The sequence below is a fragment of the Lasioglossum baleicum genome, chromosome 2, assembly GCF_051020765.1.
Source record: "Lasioglossum baleicum chromosome 2, iyLasBale1, whole genome shotgun sequence".
Classification (NCBI taxonomy): domain Eukaryota; kingdom Metazoa; phylum Arthropoda; class Insecta; order Hymenoptera; family Halictidae; genus Lasioglossum; species Lasioglossum baleicum.
This window is the reverse complement of record NC_134930.1, coordinates 15,160,518-15,177,879: the sequence shown is the minus strand read 5'-3', so window position 1 is coordinate 15,177,879 and position 17,362 is coordinate 15,160,518. Positions and strand designations below refer to the sequence as shown.

At 40.7% G+C, this 17,362-nt stretch overlaps 2 protein-coding genes across 3 annotated transcripts in view; both read right to left on the bottom strand.

The window, feature by feature from the left end:
* The window catches only part of LOC143219050 (uncharacterized), a 52,206-nt gene extending 40,768 nt beyond the window's left edge, over positions 1-11,438 (bottom strand). The window contains exon 1 of one of the 2 annotated variants that reach the window (XM_076444833.1): positions 10,475-11,438. The gene's annotated coding sequence lies outside the window, so the exon portion shown is untranslated. The other variant, XM_076444842.1, reaches the window with a different exon arrangement.
* A 137-nt stretch (positions 11,439-11,575) lies between these two features.
* On the bottom strand, positions 11,576-17,037 carry Ubqn (ubiquilin). Its single transcript, XM_076444854.1, has 8 exons — positions 16,510-17,037; positions 16,210-16,408; positions 15,689-15,977; positions 14,912-15,610; positions 14,691-14,817; positions 14,248-14,380; positions 13,274-13,357; positions 11,576-13,170 (listed from the first exon to the last, which is right to left on the bottom strand). Exons 1-7 carry the CDS (start codon positions 16,609-16,611, stop codon positions 13,284-13,286), a joined length of 1,623 nt encoding a protein of 540 aa, XP_076300969.1. The 5' UTR covers positions 16,612-17,037; the 3' UTR covers positions 11,576-13,170; positions 13,274-13,283.
* Between the last annotated feature and the right edge of the window lie 325 nt (positions 17,038-17,362).

Here is a 17,362-nt window from a genome sequence, read left to right as displayed (position 1 = left end):
TCTTTTTCTTTCCTCCACGGACCGGGGAAGTTGCAAATTCCGGTAAAAAGCGTAGAAATACAGAAATACTTTCTCGATGCATCGTATTATGGACACACGAACCGCATTTTTAAGGGTCTAGGGTACGGTTCAGCGTCTTCTGCACGCTACCTGTTGCAGCACCGAGTTGCACCGGCGTCAAAGCGTTTCCCTCGACGAATTTCGCGCAGTCATTCCAACAATGTACCGGCTCGCATCAATATCCTCCCCCTTCCAGCCCATCTTCCTGTGTTTTTGCCGGCGTTTACACTCATTACCGCTCGTTCGCGGAGCCACTTATCCCCTCGAATAATAAATGTCTTCGTAGTCTCCCACGAAAGAGAGAGAGCCTCCTCTCTTCCACGGAGCCGAACACCGAGAGCCTGAGAGAGCCACATGTTCGGCTCGCATTTGATTATGTTTGGAATTTACCGATCTGCCGCTACGTTGATCGCTGCAATCGCGGATGAGTCGAGTATTAGGTGCGGAAATTAGCCGAGCGAATTATTGCAAGATGTTCTGTTGCTCGGAGAATTTTTATTGTTTTTTCTTGCGCGGTTGTATATCTTTCGTTTCTGCAAAAAGCTACGCTCTTTACAATCTTTTGCGTGACAGTTCTAATAACTATTTAAAAAATGGATTGGTATGAACAGGAAATATATTTATATCTTTTTTATTTTCGACGTAATTAGAGAACTATTAACTCCGGTTTCTTACAATCGACGTGGACTATTTTTATTTCACTAGTGAACGAGTAGAGAAGACTCGATTAGTATTTGATGTTTTACAGTAATAATTAATAATTATTAAAAAGTGTGTAGGTACAACAATTTCCTCCCAGTGGCTTCCCGAACGTCTTCGCGGAAAGAGCGCAACATCAATCACAGCCTCTACCGGAATGACGCTTTAACCTCGTGCCAGAGAAACGTAAACAGTCGTTCCACGGGTTACCATCATCCGAGATCCGCCGTGGATGACGATGACTGCACAGAAAAGAACGTTTTTGCATGGAACTCCCGTGAATCCACGGTTTAGCTTCCCCCTGTGCGATCCCGAATGCAGTTGCAATCCGCAATATTGATTCTTCACGGTTTAAAGGAACACTGGATCGCATGCTTTCTCACAAGAAGCCGTCGTCGCTTCTATCTGCTCCTTATAATTAGATCTTCATGCATTTATGGCAAGTGCAAATTTATGAAATGCAAGAACCCATGAATATTATTAAAATATAATAACATTTTTAGTTCGCTCTCTCTCTGTGACGAACCTTCCAATCAGCGAAGGTAATTTTCCTGTCAACTTAATTTTCATAAAATAAACTATGCATTCGTAACACAAAAACGGACTGGAATATAAAACTATAAAAGATATATTCAAAGAAAAATGATTAAAAGAGTTTTTAATAATTTATTAAAACTGCTTCCCTTACAATCAACTTGGACAATTTTCATTTTGCATAAAGATTCAGAGAACGGAGAAAAATTATTCTGTAGAATATCAAGATCTACCTCGCACAATTTCTATAAGTACTCGAAACAAAAATCCCTCTGTACTGTCCAAACCAGAACAAGTCAATCCTGAGGATCTCGGATCACGGTCTTAGATCCTCTCGCTCGCAACGCATCGTCAGTTGTTCCAGCAAAAGCGATGGAGCTATCGGAATTCGAGAGAAGAGGACGAGGAAGAGAGAAAGAGCAACGTCAACATCACGAGCGAACGAAAGAAGAGAGAAGCGAGAGGAAGGGGTCGAAAATTTCAATCGGGCAACGGGAGACTCGGCCAGAAGAGGATCAGGGAGAAGAGGATGAAAGAAGGTTACATTATCGGCGTGATATCTCTCCTTATTCTCTTTTGGCTCTGCTGGCCCATGCTCGGGAAGGACGACCAGGCCAGGAGTGATGTAAGAGAGATGTACCAACACACAGGGCGCCTCTTCTTCCTTCTCCTTCCTTCCTCCTCCTCTTTGGACGCTGTCCCTTCGATTCACCGTGATCCACAACGTCCAGTTAGTTCCATTCAAAATTCTAAAGAAATCAACCCTTGCCACTTTCGCCTTTACTCTGCAATCAAGGACCTTGTGCAACAATCAACTCCGTAAAATTGTACTCGCTAAAATTTTATGTCTTCATACAGGGTGTTTCACCCTAATTTAACATTTTGATTTCCTCACTATTATTATTGGTAGAAAAAACGTAAAGGTCATGTGAAGATCAACCTCGTTTTTAATACATCAGTGGATGCAACTCGACAATAGTTAGAAAGAAGTATTGATCTTGCAAGAGATGCAGAGATCTTTCATTTTGCATAAAAATCCGCATTCTTCGAACGACACTTCTTTCGGACTTTGAACAAAGTTACTTGCGGGAATTTTGAGCAGCTAAATTTGGATTTGGAAGCACAATGCAACACAGTTGGTCCTCCTCCGTCCCAGGTCGAGTCTCTCGGTCACTCCAACGTCCGGATCATGGCATCATCGCATCATCCTCTTTCTTTCCGTCTCGTTGCCGGTCGGTCCGAAGGAAGAAGCGCCCATCCAGCCCTGGCCCGGTTGAATTTAACGTGGCAGGTGCCTGCTGAATGGACATCGGGCTCTCCGGTTCTTCTTGGATCCTTCTCCCTCTCCTGCTCCTGGAGAGGCTCGCCTGGAGTCTCTATCTCTTCGCCTCTTCTTCTTCTTCGTCTTCTTTCCTCTCCATGGGGTCCTCTCTACTTTCTCTATCTACTCTCCCTCTGTCTATGCCCAGCGTTTCCCAACCGACTGGACGAAATTTCGCGACTGATAGGACAGCTAATTTTCTCGGATATACACAGTGGGTGACCAAATCATTACGAACACTTCGAAACTACTAATTATAACATACAGTGTGTGATTGAATTATTACAAACAGATGGAAAAATGCCACAAAGATATCTTTACGAATGTAATTACAAGCCGCTTGAACTCAGAGCCACATTCAACGTGCTGGCTACCAGGTGCCTCATTAGAACAGGTGACTTTCCTTCTACAAATTACCGTTGGCTTCCAGCTTCGTAGACCCTGACATCTGTATCGTGTGAAACTGGTTCAGCAATGATCCAATTCGCAGTATAATTTTCCAGAGAACTGGAACAACTCATTCTTCATAAACCTCGACTGGTAATCTCCAAATAAAGAACTCTAGTTAACGAATCAAGAGGATCTGTGTCATCCAAAACTGGTTTGCTAATGACACGACTGACTGATTTTACATTTCGCTCTGTCATTTCGTAAGAATCCAGAGAATTGCAACTGGAACAGGTTCACCAAATACGATTTACAATTCAATGTAACATTGCAAGTTCAGTCATGTTCAGTGAATGAAAATCCTAATTATTGAGCTCTAGCTGACGAATCAAGAGGATCTGTATCATCTGATAAACTAAACTTCTTTATTGGGGATGGGTGGGTACCCGGAAATTCGAGTTCATAGATTTTCGGGCTCCCTTTACCCTAGTTTCATAAGAATCCAAGGAATTGGAGCTTCCGCTGAAAATCTCACATAATAATCTCCAGCTAATGGCCCAATAATATTCTATAGAAACGCAAGATTTCAAGTGTCTCTAAGCAACACATTCGCGGAGCAGCTAGAAATCCCGAGCACCGAATACCCGCGAAACGGATCCCCAAGAGGATCCGTAGGATCTAGACGATCGCGTAGCGTGCAGCTGCATCTCTCGCGAGGCCGCGGTATCTGGGATCGCGGCTTGAAAAGGGCAAGAACTGTCGGCTGGTGATCATTTATAGCGAGAGTCGCTCTCGTTGACGAGTCCTCGCGTTACTTCTTTTGCCTCGTCCGAGTCCGAGTGGTCTGTGGTCTCTGCCGGTTCATCGGCGGGTTTCCATCAGAGAGATAGAGAGAGAGAGAGAGAGAGAAGACCCCAATGCCTACTACATGCTGTGTCTTCTAGCATTCACACGCGAGTGGCAAAAGGAAGGAGCTTTTTACATTCGCGAGACCATCGCATTGGATCGTGCCGCAATGTGCTTATGCGATTCACGTTTCTGTTCGCAAACCCGCGGAAAGAAGAACAGAACCACTCGTATACACATCGTATCACGTCTGAAAGGAGACATTGTTCTAACCACGTGAGAAACGAGATGAAAAAATTTGGAAAAAATCTGTGAAGCACGGCAAATGTATGTACGTACCTTTCCCATTTTGTTTCATCTAAACATATCAAACAGGAACAGAGATAAAAATGATTTAAGGCTCGAGTACCATCACACTTCCTTTAAATGAAAGGAAAGTGTTCTTCTTCGAAGGGCGGTGTTTCAGATAAACTATACCGCTTATCAATCAGTATCGAGAAGAATCAATGTAAGGGTCACCCGTTGATGCTCACTTAGTCTAGCCCATTTCGCTTAGCGCAACGCATCGCGTGCTGCCCGTCCTCTAATGCGAATCGCCAGGCTACGAGGCGAAGGCAGACCGGTAAGAAACGACACGGGGCCCCGTGGGCCCTCCGAGCAAAGGTAAAACGACGCCTTGGTCGCTGGGGAATAGCAGGGAAAAAAGGAAAATTACAAAATTACCCGGGAAGGGGGGATCACGCAGCACAAACACAGCGCAGCGTTGCGCTGCTTGCGCACCGACCGCACAAGTAGACGACACAGAACGCAAGTAACGCTTGACTTCTCGTAACCCGACGTTTTCACGACGTTTCGCCGGCATTTGCGCCTCCTAATGCGATCACTTTTCATCCCGACTTCCGTTCACCTTTCTACCTTTCACCGATCACTATCCTTTTTTCCAGATTCGCCGGCTTTTCGCGCACACGCGCGCACGCAAAAGTGCAATTAGCACAAGCGCGTCTCTAAAAACTTTGTGTTAGGTTGCTTCGTATCACTGATTTTAAAGTGGAAATGTTATGAATCATTTTGATTAGAAGATATTACGTGCACGAATTCACTGGTGGGGCTTACAATTAATTAGAAAATTGATCCACAACGATTTTAAGCAATTCTGGATTATTTTGAGAGATTTTAAACGATTTTCCGACAAAATGATAGTTCATTGTCGTCGAAGAAACAATTCACCGGAAGCCGCAGGGACAGCCGAGCTGATGAAGAGATTGCGGCGGAATTTTATCGACGCGTGATCGATCGTGGATCGGTCAGTTGGCAAGGATTCAAGGTCGAGTCAGTGTATCGATCCAAGGCCAGACCCCAGTTTCCTCGGTTTTTCACTGTTTTATTGGCTCGAAGAGGATCGCGCGTAACCAAGAAACGCATTAATTCGAAACGATTACAAGCCGTAAGGATGATATCCTATATCCTTCCACTGGACGCAACTATCATTTCCGACGATTTAGCCTTCGTGTGTTCTTTTGCAGGAAGTGTAACGACGCTAACGATCACCGTTCGAACCGGAGTCCCTCGGAGTCAGGGAACCTCCTATGGCGTAGGCTCTTTCATAACGCGACCGCAATTTTCGTTTTTCTCTCAACGCGAAAAATACTTATAGCTGAACGTTGTGCAACGGCCGATGGACTCTCTTCGTTTGCGCATCACTTAACGCTCGTTCCCGATGCAGGAATAATGCAACGGTTCCCGTCGTGAGATCGTTACCTAACGTTCCACCGACTTTCGATGAAGCATGGCGAATTTCGATGAGGCAAAAACAGGAGAAATGATAGTGAAGTTTGAAGCGGTCGGATAGGCGGAAAGAAGTTCAGAATGTCAATGTATGGGTTGTTCGGGTAACCGAACGATTAACAACGGGGTTCTTTTGATGGTAGGTGGATTTCTGCCAAGTCAAAAACAGTGGGTCCGATAAATGAAGATTTTAAACGATTCTAAACAATTCTCAACGAATCTGAAAAATTTATGAAATGTTTAAACGGTTTCTCTACGATGTTCAACGATTTTAAAATATCTCAAATTATTTGTGATAATTCTGGAGAATTTTAAATTAATGTAAACAATTATGAAGGATCTAAAACCATTTTAAAGGACTTCAAACAGTTCTAATGGATTTCAAACGATCCTAAACAATTAACCACGGCCCAGATTAAAAGAATGATTGGTTCTTCTCAGGACACTGTGTACATGGTTAGTAGAAGATGCTCGTAGTCGCGAAGATAAATCATCGTTGGCTACAATGCAGCGACGAATCCAAGCGAATACACGGGGACGAAATGGAGGAGGGAAAAAATGTGGTAAAAAGCGAATTTAACCGAGCAAGAAATTTCGAAAAAGGCAAAGGAGGAATTACTCAATTTAATGAACGTGGAACCGGAGGAAACAAAAATACGCTGTCAGTGGTAGGTTGAGCCCTGCTGATGAAGGCATACGAAGGTTATGCTGTAGCAAAGGCACTCCTTAGCTCTGGCTCAAGGTCGGACTATTAACAGGCTGAAGCACGCCGACGGGTTTACGTCGTCGTTTACGAGGAACGGCTTGCCGTCGACTTCTGCTTAGGAAATAGTGAAAATGGCGAAAATCCTCGAACGAAGGAAAAACACTGAATGTCCTTTACCATTATAGTACCCTTGGTTCACCCTTCAACTGCCTCGACACTAGGTTTACGAACCATTAAAAGCAACCATTTTACATTACTTTGTAGAAATACTGAAGAATACAATTTTTGCCATTTTTAACCTTTTTTTATCACATATCCCCAAAGAAATAAAATGGAATAATGCATGGATGCATCTTTACAATCTCAGTGAGATGTCTCCGATGTTTGCCTTTTTGTAGTATAACGAGCAAGACATCTATTCTTTATTTAAATATCAAATGATTGCACAAGTTCGTGCACGATTTAAAAATAAAATTCAATGGTTACATCTTAAAGAATACAGCTTTCTTAATCAATTATATGTATAGTCACCATTCTTTTCTAATTGTAGAAAATATTAAATTCTTTCTTATTTTTTAAAAAGAAAATTCTAATTGTTGAAGCTATATAATTCTTTTTTTTTTCCTTTTTTACTAGGAAAATCGGGCACGAATTTATGCAACCATCTGATATAAGTTGTTGTGAACAAGTCAACAGAAAAGTCGAAGATAATTTTGATTCGAAATAGAATAGAAATACGAATTAGACTTTTCATAACTGTCTACTGCAAATGTACATAGTTCAGTGCCACTATTCTTGATGCAAACCGCCTACACAGAAAAGTCCCTGGAAGTCGAATGGAACACGTGTTCGAATGAACTCTTTCTCATTGTGCGCTCATGTTCAATTCGCTTTCAATGCCGCATACACGTGCGCCTCGACTCCTCCAGTGTAAATAAACAGACGGAGAATGAAGTTATGCACTATTCACGCAATCGAAGGGATTATCGCGAATCATTGAGAGTTCGCATTGTGCGCGAGTCGTCGATAATTGATGTCTTCCGTTCGGATATTCCTGTGGTTTTTAATTCAATTTTTATTAACACTGACACGTCAGTGTCACAGATTATTTACACGTATTTAAATGTTTGGAGTGTTATTAAAAAATACACAATTGTAATAAGAATCGTTCGTCGAACAATATTACAGTTGATGCAGAAAAAATACTTTCCAATTAAAAAGGCTGATCTATTCTTCAAAATTAAATTGAGATAGAGACAGAATGCGGAAACACAAAAGAATCAGTTTGGTTTGTTTAAATGGATGTTGACATTTATGTTAGGGTAGTTAAAGGTTGACCTTTTTTTTTTAATGAAAGCTGATTAATTTCTTTGATCCCCATAAAGCCGCAGGTCGGCGCGTGCACGCCGAACACAACAAAGAGCGTGAAGTTATGGCAGTGACGTAAGGGAGCTGGCTAATCTTGTACGTGACCCCATTATTTATGCCAACTATGAACCATTTGCCTGGAACCGTGTCTGCTCGACGCATGGCTGGAATTCTGTGATCCTTTTCGACCGTTCCGCCGCTTATCGCGTACCCGATGAACTATTTCGCGCGTGCCTTCAATTTATTGCAGCTGCTGATAACGTTAATCTTGTTAAAGCAGTCGCGCATGTGCGCACGTATGTGTGCGAGTCTGTCTTGACCTTTACAATCCCATGACGATGCTGCTATAAGGTATTCTGGTTCTTCATCTTCAAAAACTTGTTCCGAAATTTTTTTATTGGTTTAGAGCTAACTGAAAACCGATTCATTTTTGTTCAAAACATTTTTTCGACGGATTATTAACCCTCGCAAGGTAAGGTCTAATAACACATAAATAGCAAGGTGTAAGAATTTCATAAATAACCTCGTTTTTAATAAATTTCGGATAAAGAAAAACAGGACAAGATTTAATTTTATTCATATAAAAATTCTTTTCAAAAATCTGAAGCTGAGGTCTCCGAGACCCCACATTACCTTGCGAAGGTTAAAAGGTTAAAAGTGGCTGAAAAAACGTGGCGACAGTTACGGAGTAAACGCAGTATAGTTGAACTATAGTTAATAGTCAGGTACACCTGTGACCCCGCCACAACATTTCGAAATGTTTGGACAAGTAGATCACTGTTTAAACTGGAACGGATGGACAGGAGTATTTCCAGCGCTCAATGCAAACATAATAAAATAGATAATAGCTTGGGACCCCATGACGCCAGGTATCTGGTGTCTACGCATGGTTAATCGTTCTCTAAACATTACTCTTTTATCCGAAGATAGATCGTATATATGTAGTCAGCCACGGAAATCTGCATACGACAGTTAAACCATGTGGGAAAACATTCCATAAATGCTCTAATAAAACAGCTTCGACAGGTTTATCTATTTTAATTAATCCCATTTAAAATATGGACTGCGTAATGTTTGTAAATAATGTTCTCACACTACAAGTTCTGACGGGAACAAAACAATTTTTTTTACGAGACACAAAAATAAATACGATAGAAATAAATCAATGTGTCGAACAAGATACGAATTTATAATATTTCAATGAAAAATAACTGTTCCTCCGACCCCTGGCTTTTCATATCCCATTGAGATTGGAGATGTTGCACCGTGAAAGGTGTTTCAAAAACGGTTGGCGCGTAACGTATTTATCGATCGCATTTCAAAGAACGAGACTGTAGCCTCTATTTCTGCAGATGTATTTCACAGATGTTTCACAATTCGTTTATGTACGTGTACGTTTTCTACTAGATCACAACAAATAAAACACAAGTGTTCTGCAAAATGAACACAGACAGAAAATGGGTCATTGTGAGTCGAACACGTAACCAGTCCAACAATCATCTTTCAAAAACTCGATAATCTGCTATCGAATACGCAGAACGACCGATGGATTGTTGAGATTGTCCCGATTAAAACGAGTCCAAACACGACGTGAATCGGACTAGTTTTGCAGACGCGATGCAAATAACAAAATGAAGGACACAGGATGATCACTGGACTGCGGATCTTTATGGAAAATAAAAATTGTCTGCATCGATTGTAAGAAATATTTGCTCCCTTAACCCCTTCTCGTACTTCGACGAGCAGAGAAATAAAATTTGATTCGTTTGTAATCAATATTTAAGCTTTAAAATAAATGTAGCCATACAAAAGATCTACGACATTTTTGTGCATAAAAACGTTCTAACCACTGTAACTGTAAAAGAAAAGGTACGGCGAGGGGTTAACGATTTCAACAGAGGAAAAATCATACATTGACATCTTCAATTTTGAAAATTTTCCAACAATTTTGAATTTTATCTACTCAATTTTCCTATAAATGCATAAAGATCCGCAGTCTAATGATCACTATATACAAAGTCCGTAAAACTAGATCGAATCACATCATGTTTGTACTCATTCTAATCGGGAGAGTCTCAACAATACGCCGGCACCACGTTTGAGAAGATCGGAGAGAAAAATGACTGAATTTCAAGTTTTTATTACGCGTTTACCTTATACAGCTCGCGGCATCCTTTTGAAGTGTCAAACCTCGGTGGTCAACGCACTACGTCTAGCTGTCGCTCACGGTATCTATTCTATTATCAGGTTGTTGCATATGAAATGTCCAATTTTTAACTATTTAACCAAGAAAAACTTTCTGAGGGATTAGTTCACACGAATGAATTCATATTCATCCTTCCTCGCGAAACTTGTAAACATATGTTAATTCGTTCGAAGTAAATGTAAGAAAATATTAAAGTGAGAAAACGGATCCGCGTTGTTCGAGGGAGCACTGTATGCTGAACTCGAATACTGTGAGAGTATTTCTTGACCGAAACGCTTCGCAAAATTCGCATTTAAAACTCGGACATTTCGTTAGTGACAGCCTAATGCTGCGTCGAGGTTTGCATAGGTGAATTTCAGGAAGAGAAACGCTGTAACGCGAGAATTCGATTTCCGGATAGCGAAGATTGCGCTAGCGTATTCGGTACGGATGCCGTGTGAAATTCGGCGACAGAAGACAACGGAAGGGTTTAGGAGGCTGTGAAACGCGAGGGAAAGGAAAAGGGCCCGCGGAGATCCGTCCCTGGCCTCGGTAAGCGAAACCGGGCGGGCTGCTAACTCACCTCGTGCCACATTCCGCTGGCTCTGCCAACGTTTTCGACGACGGGAATGCACCGCGTGCAAGAGAAGAGAGCACCACCGTTCACACCGAACCGAACCACACACCTGCGGCACACCGGTCCCGCTCTTTTCGAAAATTCAAACCGCGCACACGTGAGAGGCCTGGCTGTGTTCACCGGGCTGCGACGCGATTCATCTGTGCTTCTCGTAGCAGCGCGGATGCGCGCACAATCTTAGATTTTTCCCCCGTTCGCAATAAACCGTACAAGAACCGTGTGAAAAACCGTTGCCTCCTCGCGAGAGATCTACCGCGGAAAAAGAGAGCCGGCGTCCCAATGAACCACGGGCCGAGAGACCGCGCGCACCGGTGCACCGTACCGTGCGACCGATCAACACTCACTGAGTCGCCGCGCCAACCGACTGATCGCATGACCGCGCGATCATGCGTAGAGGAGATGCGCAGAACGCCGTTTTGAGCTCGCCACTGGAAGTTCGAATTCGGTGTCGTAGTTGCAGATGAAAAAATTTCGTCTTGCTAAACTGTGTACTGTGCAAAATCGGACATCTAATACGCAACAACATAATTATAAACCATTGTTTAATCACGGCCAGTGAAGTGTCCGATAGTGATGTTCGATCGTGCAACTGGTGCTGAAGCCGTTCGATTACACGCGTGATTCGGATGAGGTTTATGTACTGCCTTGTTTAACCCTTTGCGAACGAGCAATTTTTCCATTGCATTTTCTCGTAATTGTATGTTCTGTAACTTTTCCATTGCATTTTCTCGTAATTTTATATTTTTACAACTACCTGTCGTAAAATGTTTGTTTAATGATTCAATTGATTATTTATGGTACAGGTTAATTATTAATATTCTTTTGACTCGCGTATTTATTCACATGCTTTCCAAATAAAAATGAAGTGTAAAAAGTTTATTTTTTTTTTTGCCACAATTATATATGTGCTTTTGTCGTCTAATATTGTTGCAACATAAATATCAATTAAAAAATAAACATGGTAAAAATAATTTACTATAAGAAGCACCCGTTAAAAAACAATTTGATTCTACTTACGATTATATAAGGGTGAATAAAAACATCGACTCAATTCGAAATGTATATTTTACATAGGTCGTTTCTAAACATACGTTTTCTATGTATACGCATATCATCCGTTCACAACGTGTATTGCTAAGGTAACTAAATGAATACCTTAGGCGTATATCTGGTAGTTAAAATCCGTAAATATGAATCAACCATAATTTTTTATTTCGTAATATAATCGCTTTTACAGAATACCTTGTTTAGTGAGAAGTATACTGAATACACATAAAAGTTTATTATAATGCGCATGGATATTCATGTAATCGTACATCAATCAAAAATAGCGAAATTAAAACTGTTCCATTTTAGTCAGATTCTTCCGTCATCGATAAATATAATTTACAACATTTATCGTTCTTCTCTGTTCTGTTTCTTTCTTGCTTCAAGTATGTCCTTAGAAACTAATCGACGATTATAATCTGTTTTTGTCCAATTTAAACACATTTACGTGTGACATATTCATGTTCGTTAAATCGTTCTTTTCTCGCGCATTTTTTTCTTCTTCTATATATAAACAACCTACACCATAGAGTTCTCGATCATCACGCTACAAATCTCTAAATTTGTATTCTTTATAAGACATGCAGTGCACAGTTACCGTTCTTATCGTCTCTTTTTTTTTATTCTTTCGTTATGCGTACAATAAAAACAAAGGGAAACAAAAGAAGGGAGAAAACAATGTGCGTCGGCATAAATTGATGTAATAAACGAAACGAATGATCGTCATTCTCTCGTCTGCCTTACGTAGAAAACTTAAGGTATCATGGAAAACGCTATCGTCGAATATTTTCCGTGTTTTGAAGATAAAGAAATAATCGAGCTACCGCGCGATCCATGTCAAAATCTTGAATTTGTAGGTGTCTCGACGTAATTGTTTGTATATACCTATACATACACCAAATGTGTGTTGCTTAGCGATCGATAATTATACCCCATAACCCTGGTACTCTGTTGTGAACGTATCAACGCCTCCATGCAAATACATTCACTAGTATGATTACAAATACATTGAAGCGAACAAATGATACTTTATACCCAACCGTAAAAATTCGTGATTTGACCTGATCGAAGCCAGAAGCGTTTGTATTTAATTATTTCATTCGTAAACGGCGAACTATTTTTCCATGCAGGTTTCGTTGGTTTCTAAGAAACACCATAAATGTACAACAACAAAGAAGATGGAGCAACGCGTTTCTTTCTCGTTCCCCCGATACCTCCCTTGTATTTACGATCTAATTAAAAATTCTCTTGAATGCGTGTTATGCAAATTTACACCGACGAAATACATTAACAGAGCTATCTAGTACTTAGAGCACATCGAGAAAAACGTACAAGAAAAAAGAAAAATTAAACTAGGAAGTTTTTTCCCGTAAATCGTGAAGTATACGTGAACAAGTTAAACATTTACATACCAGTACTTGTTTTTTGTGGTTTTTTGTTTGTTTGTTTTCTTTACCGAGTACACTAGAAGTAGTACCAAGTCCAAAATAAAAATGCATATTTTGTATGAGTCAGTAGCGTGTATTCTGTCAAGAGTTCGGGTAGAAGTTTATAATTTTCTGACAGCCAGTAACCTCATATATCTCTCACCACGCCTGTTGTAAGAGGTAAACAAGAAAAACGAGAAAATTAAAAATAGTAAAGTCACTAAAAATAGTAACAGTAACATAATAACGTAAAATAGAATAACAGTATTACATATTGGTGGTTAGCTCATGGACACTTGTTCAAACAATAGCCGTTCAATAGCAGCGTTTATGTCTCCGAATGTGGCGATTAGTGCTGAAAACAAGGATTTTTTGTTTAGTATTTCACTGTACTATTGGAATATCGTTATATTCAATTGAATATACATCATTAGTTAAAACAATGTATTACGGACATGCCAATATTCAAAACATAACAAACATGGTGCTCCCTTCAACAACGCCTTTACATTCACAGAAACACAAAGTATATTTATATTCGTTATGCTAATTGTGCCGGTAATTGTAAAAGTGGTGTTCATGTTTTTTTTATGTTAAATCGATCTATACGATTATATTATGGAAGTTTACGTTTATTTCGATGGTGGTGTAATTTATTTTTTATGCGTGCGTTGTGAGATTTCGAGGGGGACCAAAATTATCTTCATTACATACAAGTAAGGGGCCAGTGACAAAGGAAAAATGTGAAGACATAATGGATCTACTACCTTGCATTCCACCGATTCATCATGAATATTTTAAAGCCCTTAAAGTGTCAGAAAGAGACAATTTTGTTACTGAAGCAGAAGATGGTTAATAGTTCATTATACAAAATTAACTTGTTTTCTTAACCAAAAGCATTATTTCTATTCACCGTAAGTCACTAACTAGAAGATACTATGAATTTTGAAAATGGTGCAGACCATCTAAATGTTTAACAAGCAAATTTTCAAACAAATTATTCATAAAATTGTACTACGATATATAAATTTCCATAATGGAGAAATATTTTTTGATATATTCAAACGCAAAAGTGTAAATATCTCGGAACAAAATATGTATAACTTACACCACTTTCATAATCACCGGTAAAAATATGTAATTCGCAATGAATACCGAAATCTTTCAAGAAAAAAGTCCATGTGATAATGAAAACCGCGTTATCAGAAGAAGCACTGTAATCATAAAAATTACACATCTATTTACCTTGTAAATTAGCGTCTCTATTAATAAATCCCATATCTGCAAGCTGTTCTAATTGTGCTCTATAACGTTCTTCCGGTGGAGGCGCAGGTTGGCCATCCACTTCTACGCCTTGATTTAATGCCATTGCCGATATCTGAAGTAAACAATATTAAAAACAAATCATGCATCTCAATTAATGATGAAATACGATGATCAAAGCAAATTCAAATATTAAATTACACTATCCGACATGAACTTTGCATTTTAACAAATATTCAACTCTAACAATTTTTTCCGTTTCAATTGTAAAAGCTACACAAATGAGTTTTCGAAACTCAAAGGGTTAAAATCTGTCGGACAATGTAATCAATGATATGTTCAAGCATTGGGTGATTGAATGAAAATTTCGAATCGATTAAAGCCCAACTCTGTAGCATGAATAAAAACTCAAACGAAAGATTTACCATGCCCGCCATGAACTGAGAAAATACGTCTTGCTGGTTCGTGTCCGATGGTTGTGTAGCTGGTGTTGTTGGATTTGGTGTGCCAACGGTTGGTGGTGTTGGCGTGGGTGGCACGGTCAGGCCCATACTAAAACTTGGTATGCAAATAAATCGAGAAAGGCAATTTCCATTCTAGATGGAATGGCGATACTATAAAAACAAAGACATTCGCGAGGACTTACGTTTCGACGAATTCCGGCGCGACGGTGCGCAACTGTTCCATTCCTTGTTGAATTTGCATAACAGCGGCTAGAGCATCCGGGTTTGTGATAACGTTTTGAATTTGTGGGTTTTGCATTTGCTGGATAAACGCGGGCATCATGGCTCTCATTTGCTCTTGCATCTGCGGACTCCCTCTGAGGAAAGGATTAGCAGAGATTACCCTGTTGGCCATGCCAGGGTCCGCAGCCATGGCTTCGAGCATAGATCTTGTATAAGGAGCGTTCAGCATGGTTCGCATTAGTTGTGGATTCTCAATCATTTGAGTGACAAGACTCTGCATCGCTGGCGATTCCAGCAGGCGTCTTCCTCCAGCTGGAGGTGGATCGGTAGATGGGGTGGTTGGAGCCTGACCCTGACCCTGGCCTTGACCCTGACCTTGACCCTGACCCGGATTCCAAGGGTTCGGTAAAGGATCTCTGTTTTCCTGACCCTGTTGTGGATTGGGCTGGTTATCTTGGTTACTGCTATTTTCCACTAACGCCGCGAAAGGATTACGATCATTGGCTGCTGCCGCCAACATAGGCTCTTGAATGTCGCGGTACATGCGACGAAGCGCACTATAGCCGCCGGGAATGCTTTCTAGATTAGATAGAGCTCTGTCATGAGAACGCATTAACTCTTGTAGCATGGATGGGTTGCGCGCCAATTCCATTGTTTGCCTGCAAAAGATTTCGATACAAACGTGTTCACCGCATTTTATAGCATGCCAAAGCGAGTTACATTAATTCTATATCTACCTTAACAGCTCCGGATTATTCAGCATGTGACTAATTTCTGGATTGCGTTGCATCAGCTCCTCTATCTGAGGATTAGCTGTGATCAAGTTGCGCATGTTCTCTGGATCGTTCATTAAATTTTGCACCAGCGGATTATCAAGTATAACACGCATTGTCTCTGGGTTCGACAACAACTCACGTTGCATGCGTTGCTGCAAATCTATGAAATTAGCAGAGCCCAGGCCGAGCGATTCCAAGCCTACCAGTCCTCCTAAACTGCCCAATCCGAATGGACTGGCGCTTATGTCGGCTGAATATAAAATATCAAATCAGGAACGATTCCTTCACTATAAGCATCAAAGTTAAATCTATTCTACAAGAGCTATGTCGAATAGAGCCAAACAGTTTTTGCACTACGATTTGAGCATCGAGACCAAATACTGTGGCATTATTCGACATAGAAACCGAACAGCATAATCGTGCTGCGTGATACTAAAACAGTTAATGTAAAGGATAGAATTGTCAACAATTTGTCTCTGTACCCGGGTTTCTCTGTGACGGTGTTGAGTCTTGACTCTGATTAGAAGGGGTGCGCGCCGCTTTAATAACCAGATGTACCGTCAGGCCATCTTTGACATTATGCGTGTTTAGAGTTTCATGGTCTTTCATGATCTTCCCGGCAAAGATCAGGCATAATTGTTCCGTCTGGGCGTTGAACTTCTTCGACACCGCCTCCCTAAACTGGAAAAGCCGAGAAAAACAGTTAATGACAAACACGATGATACGCCGACAACACGTATCGCCGTTCGCGGAATTTGTGAACGTATTAAATGGGAACTCACATCTTTAATGCTAGCATCCTCCTCGATCTCGACAGTCTGTTTTTCTTTTGGCGTTTTGACGTTAACCGTGATTTTCTTTCGAGTGTCCTGGCCTTCTGCCATCTTGGATCGGTAGATGACTCGTTACTTTCGACGCTTTCGATTCTCCCACGTCGAGGGGCCGCTTGCACACCACTTTTCCGCGAATAATACAACCTTTTTTTCCTCGCGCTACGGGAATTTCGTTCACGAGCCCGTTCCCAAAGAAACTACGCTGAATTTTGTTAACAAGTTATTCCAAGGAATCATAAAGATCACATAGAGGGGTCAACTTGAGCGGCTATTCCACGCCGAGTCATAATACACGAGACGAAGAAAGTACACGATATGTCAACGAGACTTCGTTATAGTTTGTTCTCGCGACAACTTTGCAGTCCGTCCCTTGTTTCCGAAAATGATTTCTCCGTTTCGCACAGTAGCAATCAACTAAGCAGAAAGTCACGTTGCGAGAACCACGCACCAAAAATGCGCTCGGTCTTATTTACGATAAACTACGTTTCGTTTTCTAATAGGTTATGTCGCGTTGCCACTACCGCAACTTTAAAACACTAATACATTGATGTGTTACAACGGTTACAACGTCATAAGCAAAATATGTCGTATCATTAGAGCAATGATGAATTTTGCCGAAAGAATTATGAAATATTTTATACCGAAATAACGCACGGTCTGAGTAATGTATCTTTAAAAAGGAACCGCATCACGGTAAATACATTTGATTTTATTTTTGCAATGAAGTCTCGAAACTTCTGGAACAAAATCTTTCAACTTTCGAAAAAACTTGTCACTAAACAAATAGCGTTGAATATTTTTT

Coding starts and splice junctions, on each gene's coding strand:
- Ubqn (XM_076444854.1), bottom strand. CDS start 16,611: ATGGCAGAAGGCCAGGACACTCGAAAGAAAATCACGGTTAACGTCAAA. Junction 14,818..14,911: donor GCGCCGGAATTCGTCGAAAC/GTAAGTCCTCGC, acceptor ACCAAGTTTTAG/TATGGGCCTGACCGTGCCAC. Junction 14,381..14,690: donor CTCAGTTCATGGCGGGCATG/GTAAATCTTTCG, acceptor TGTTTACTTCAG/ATATCGGCAATGGCATTAAA.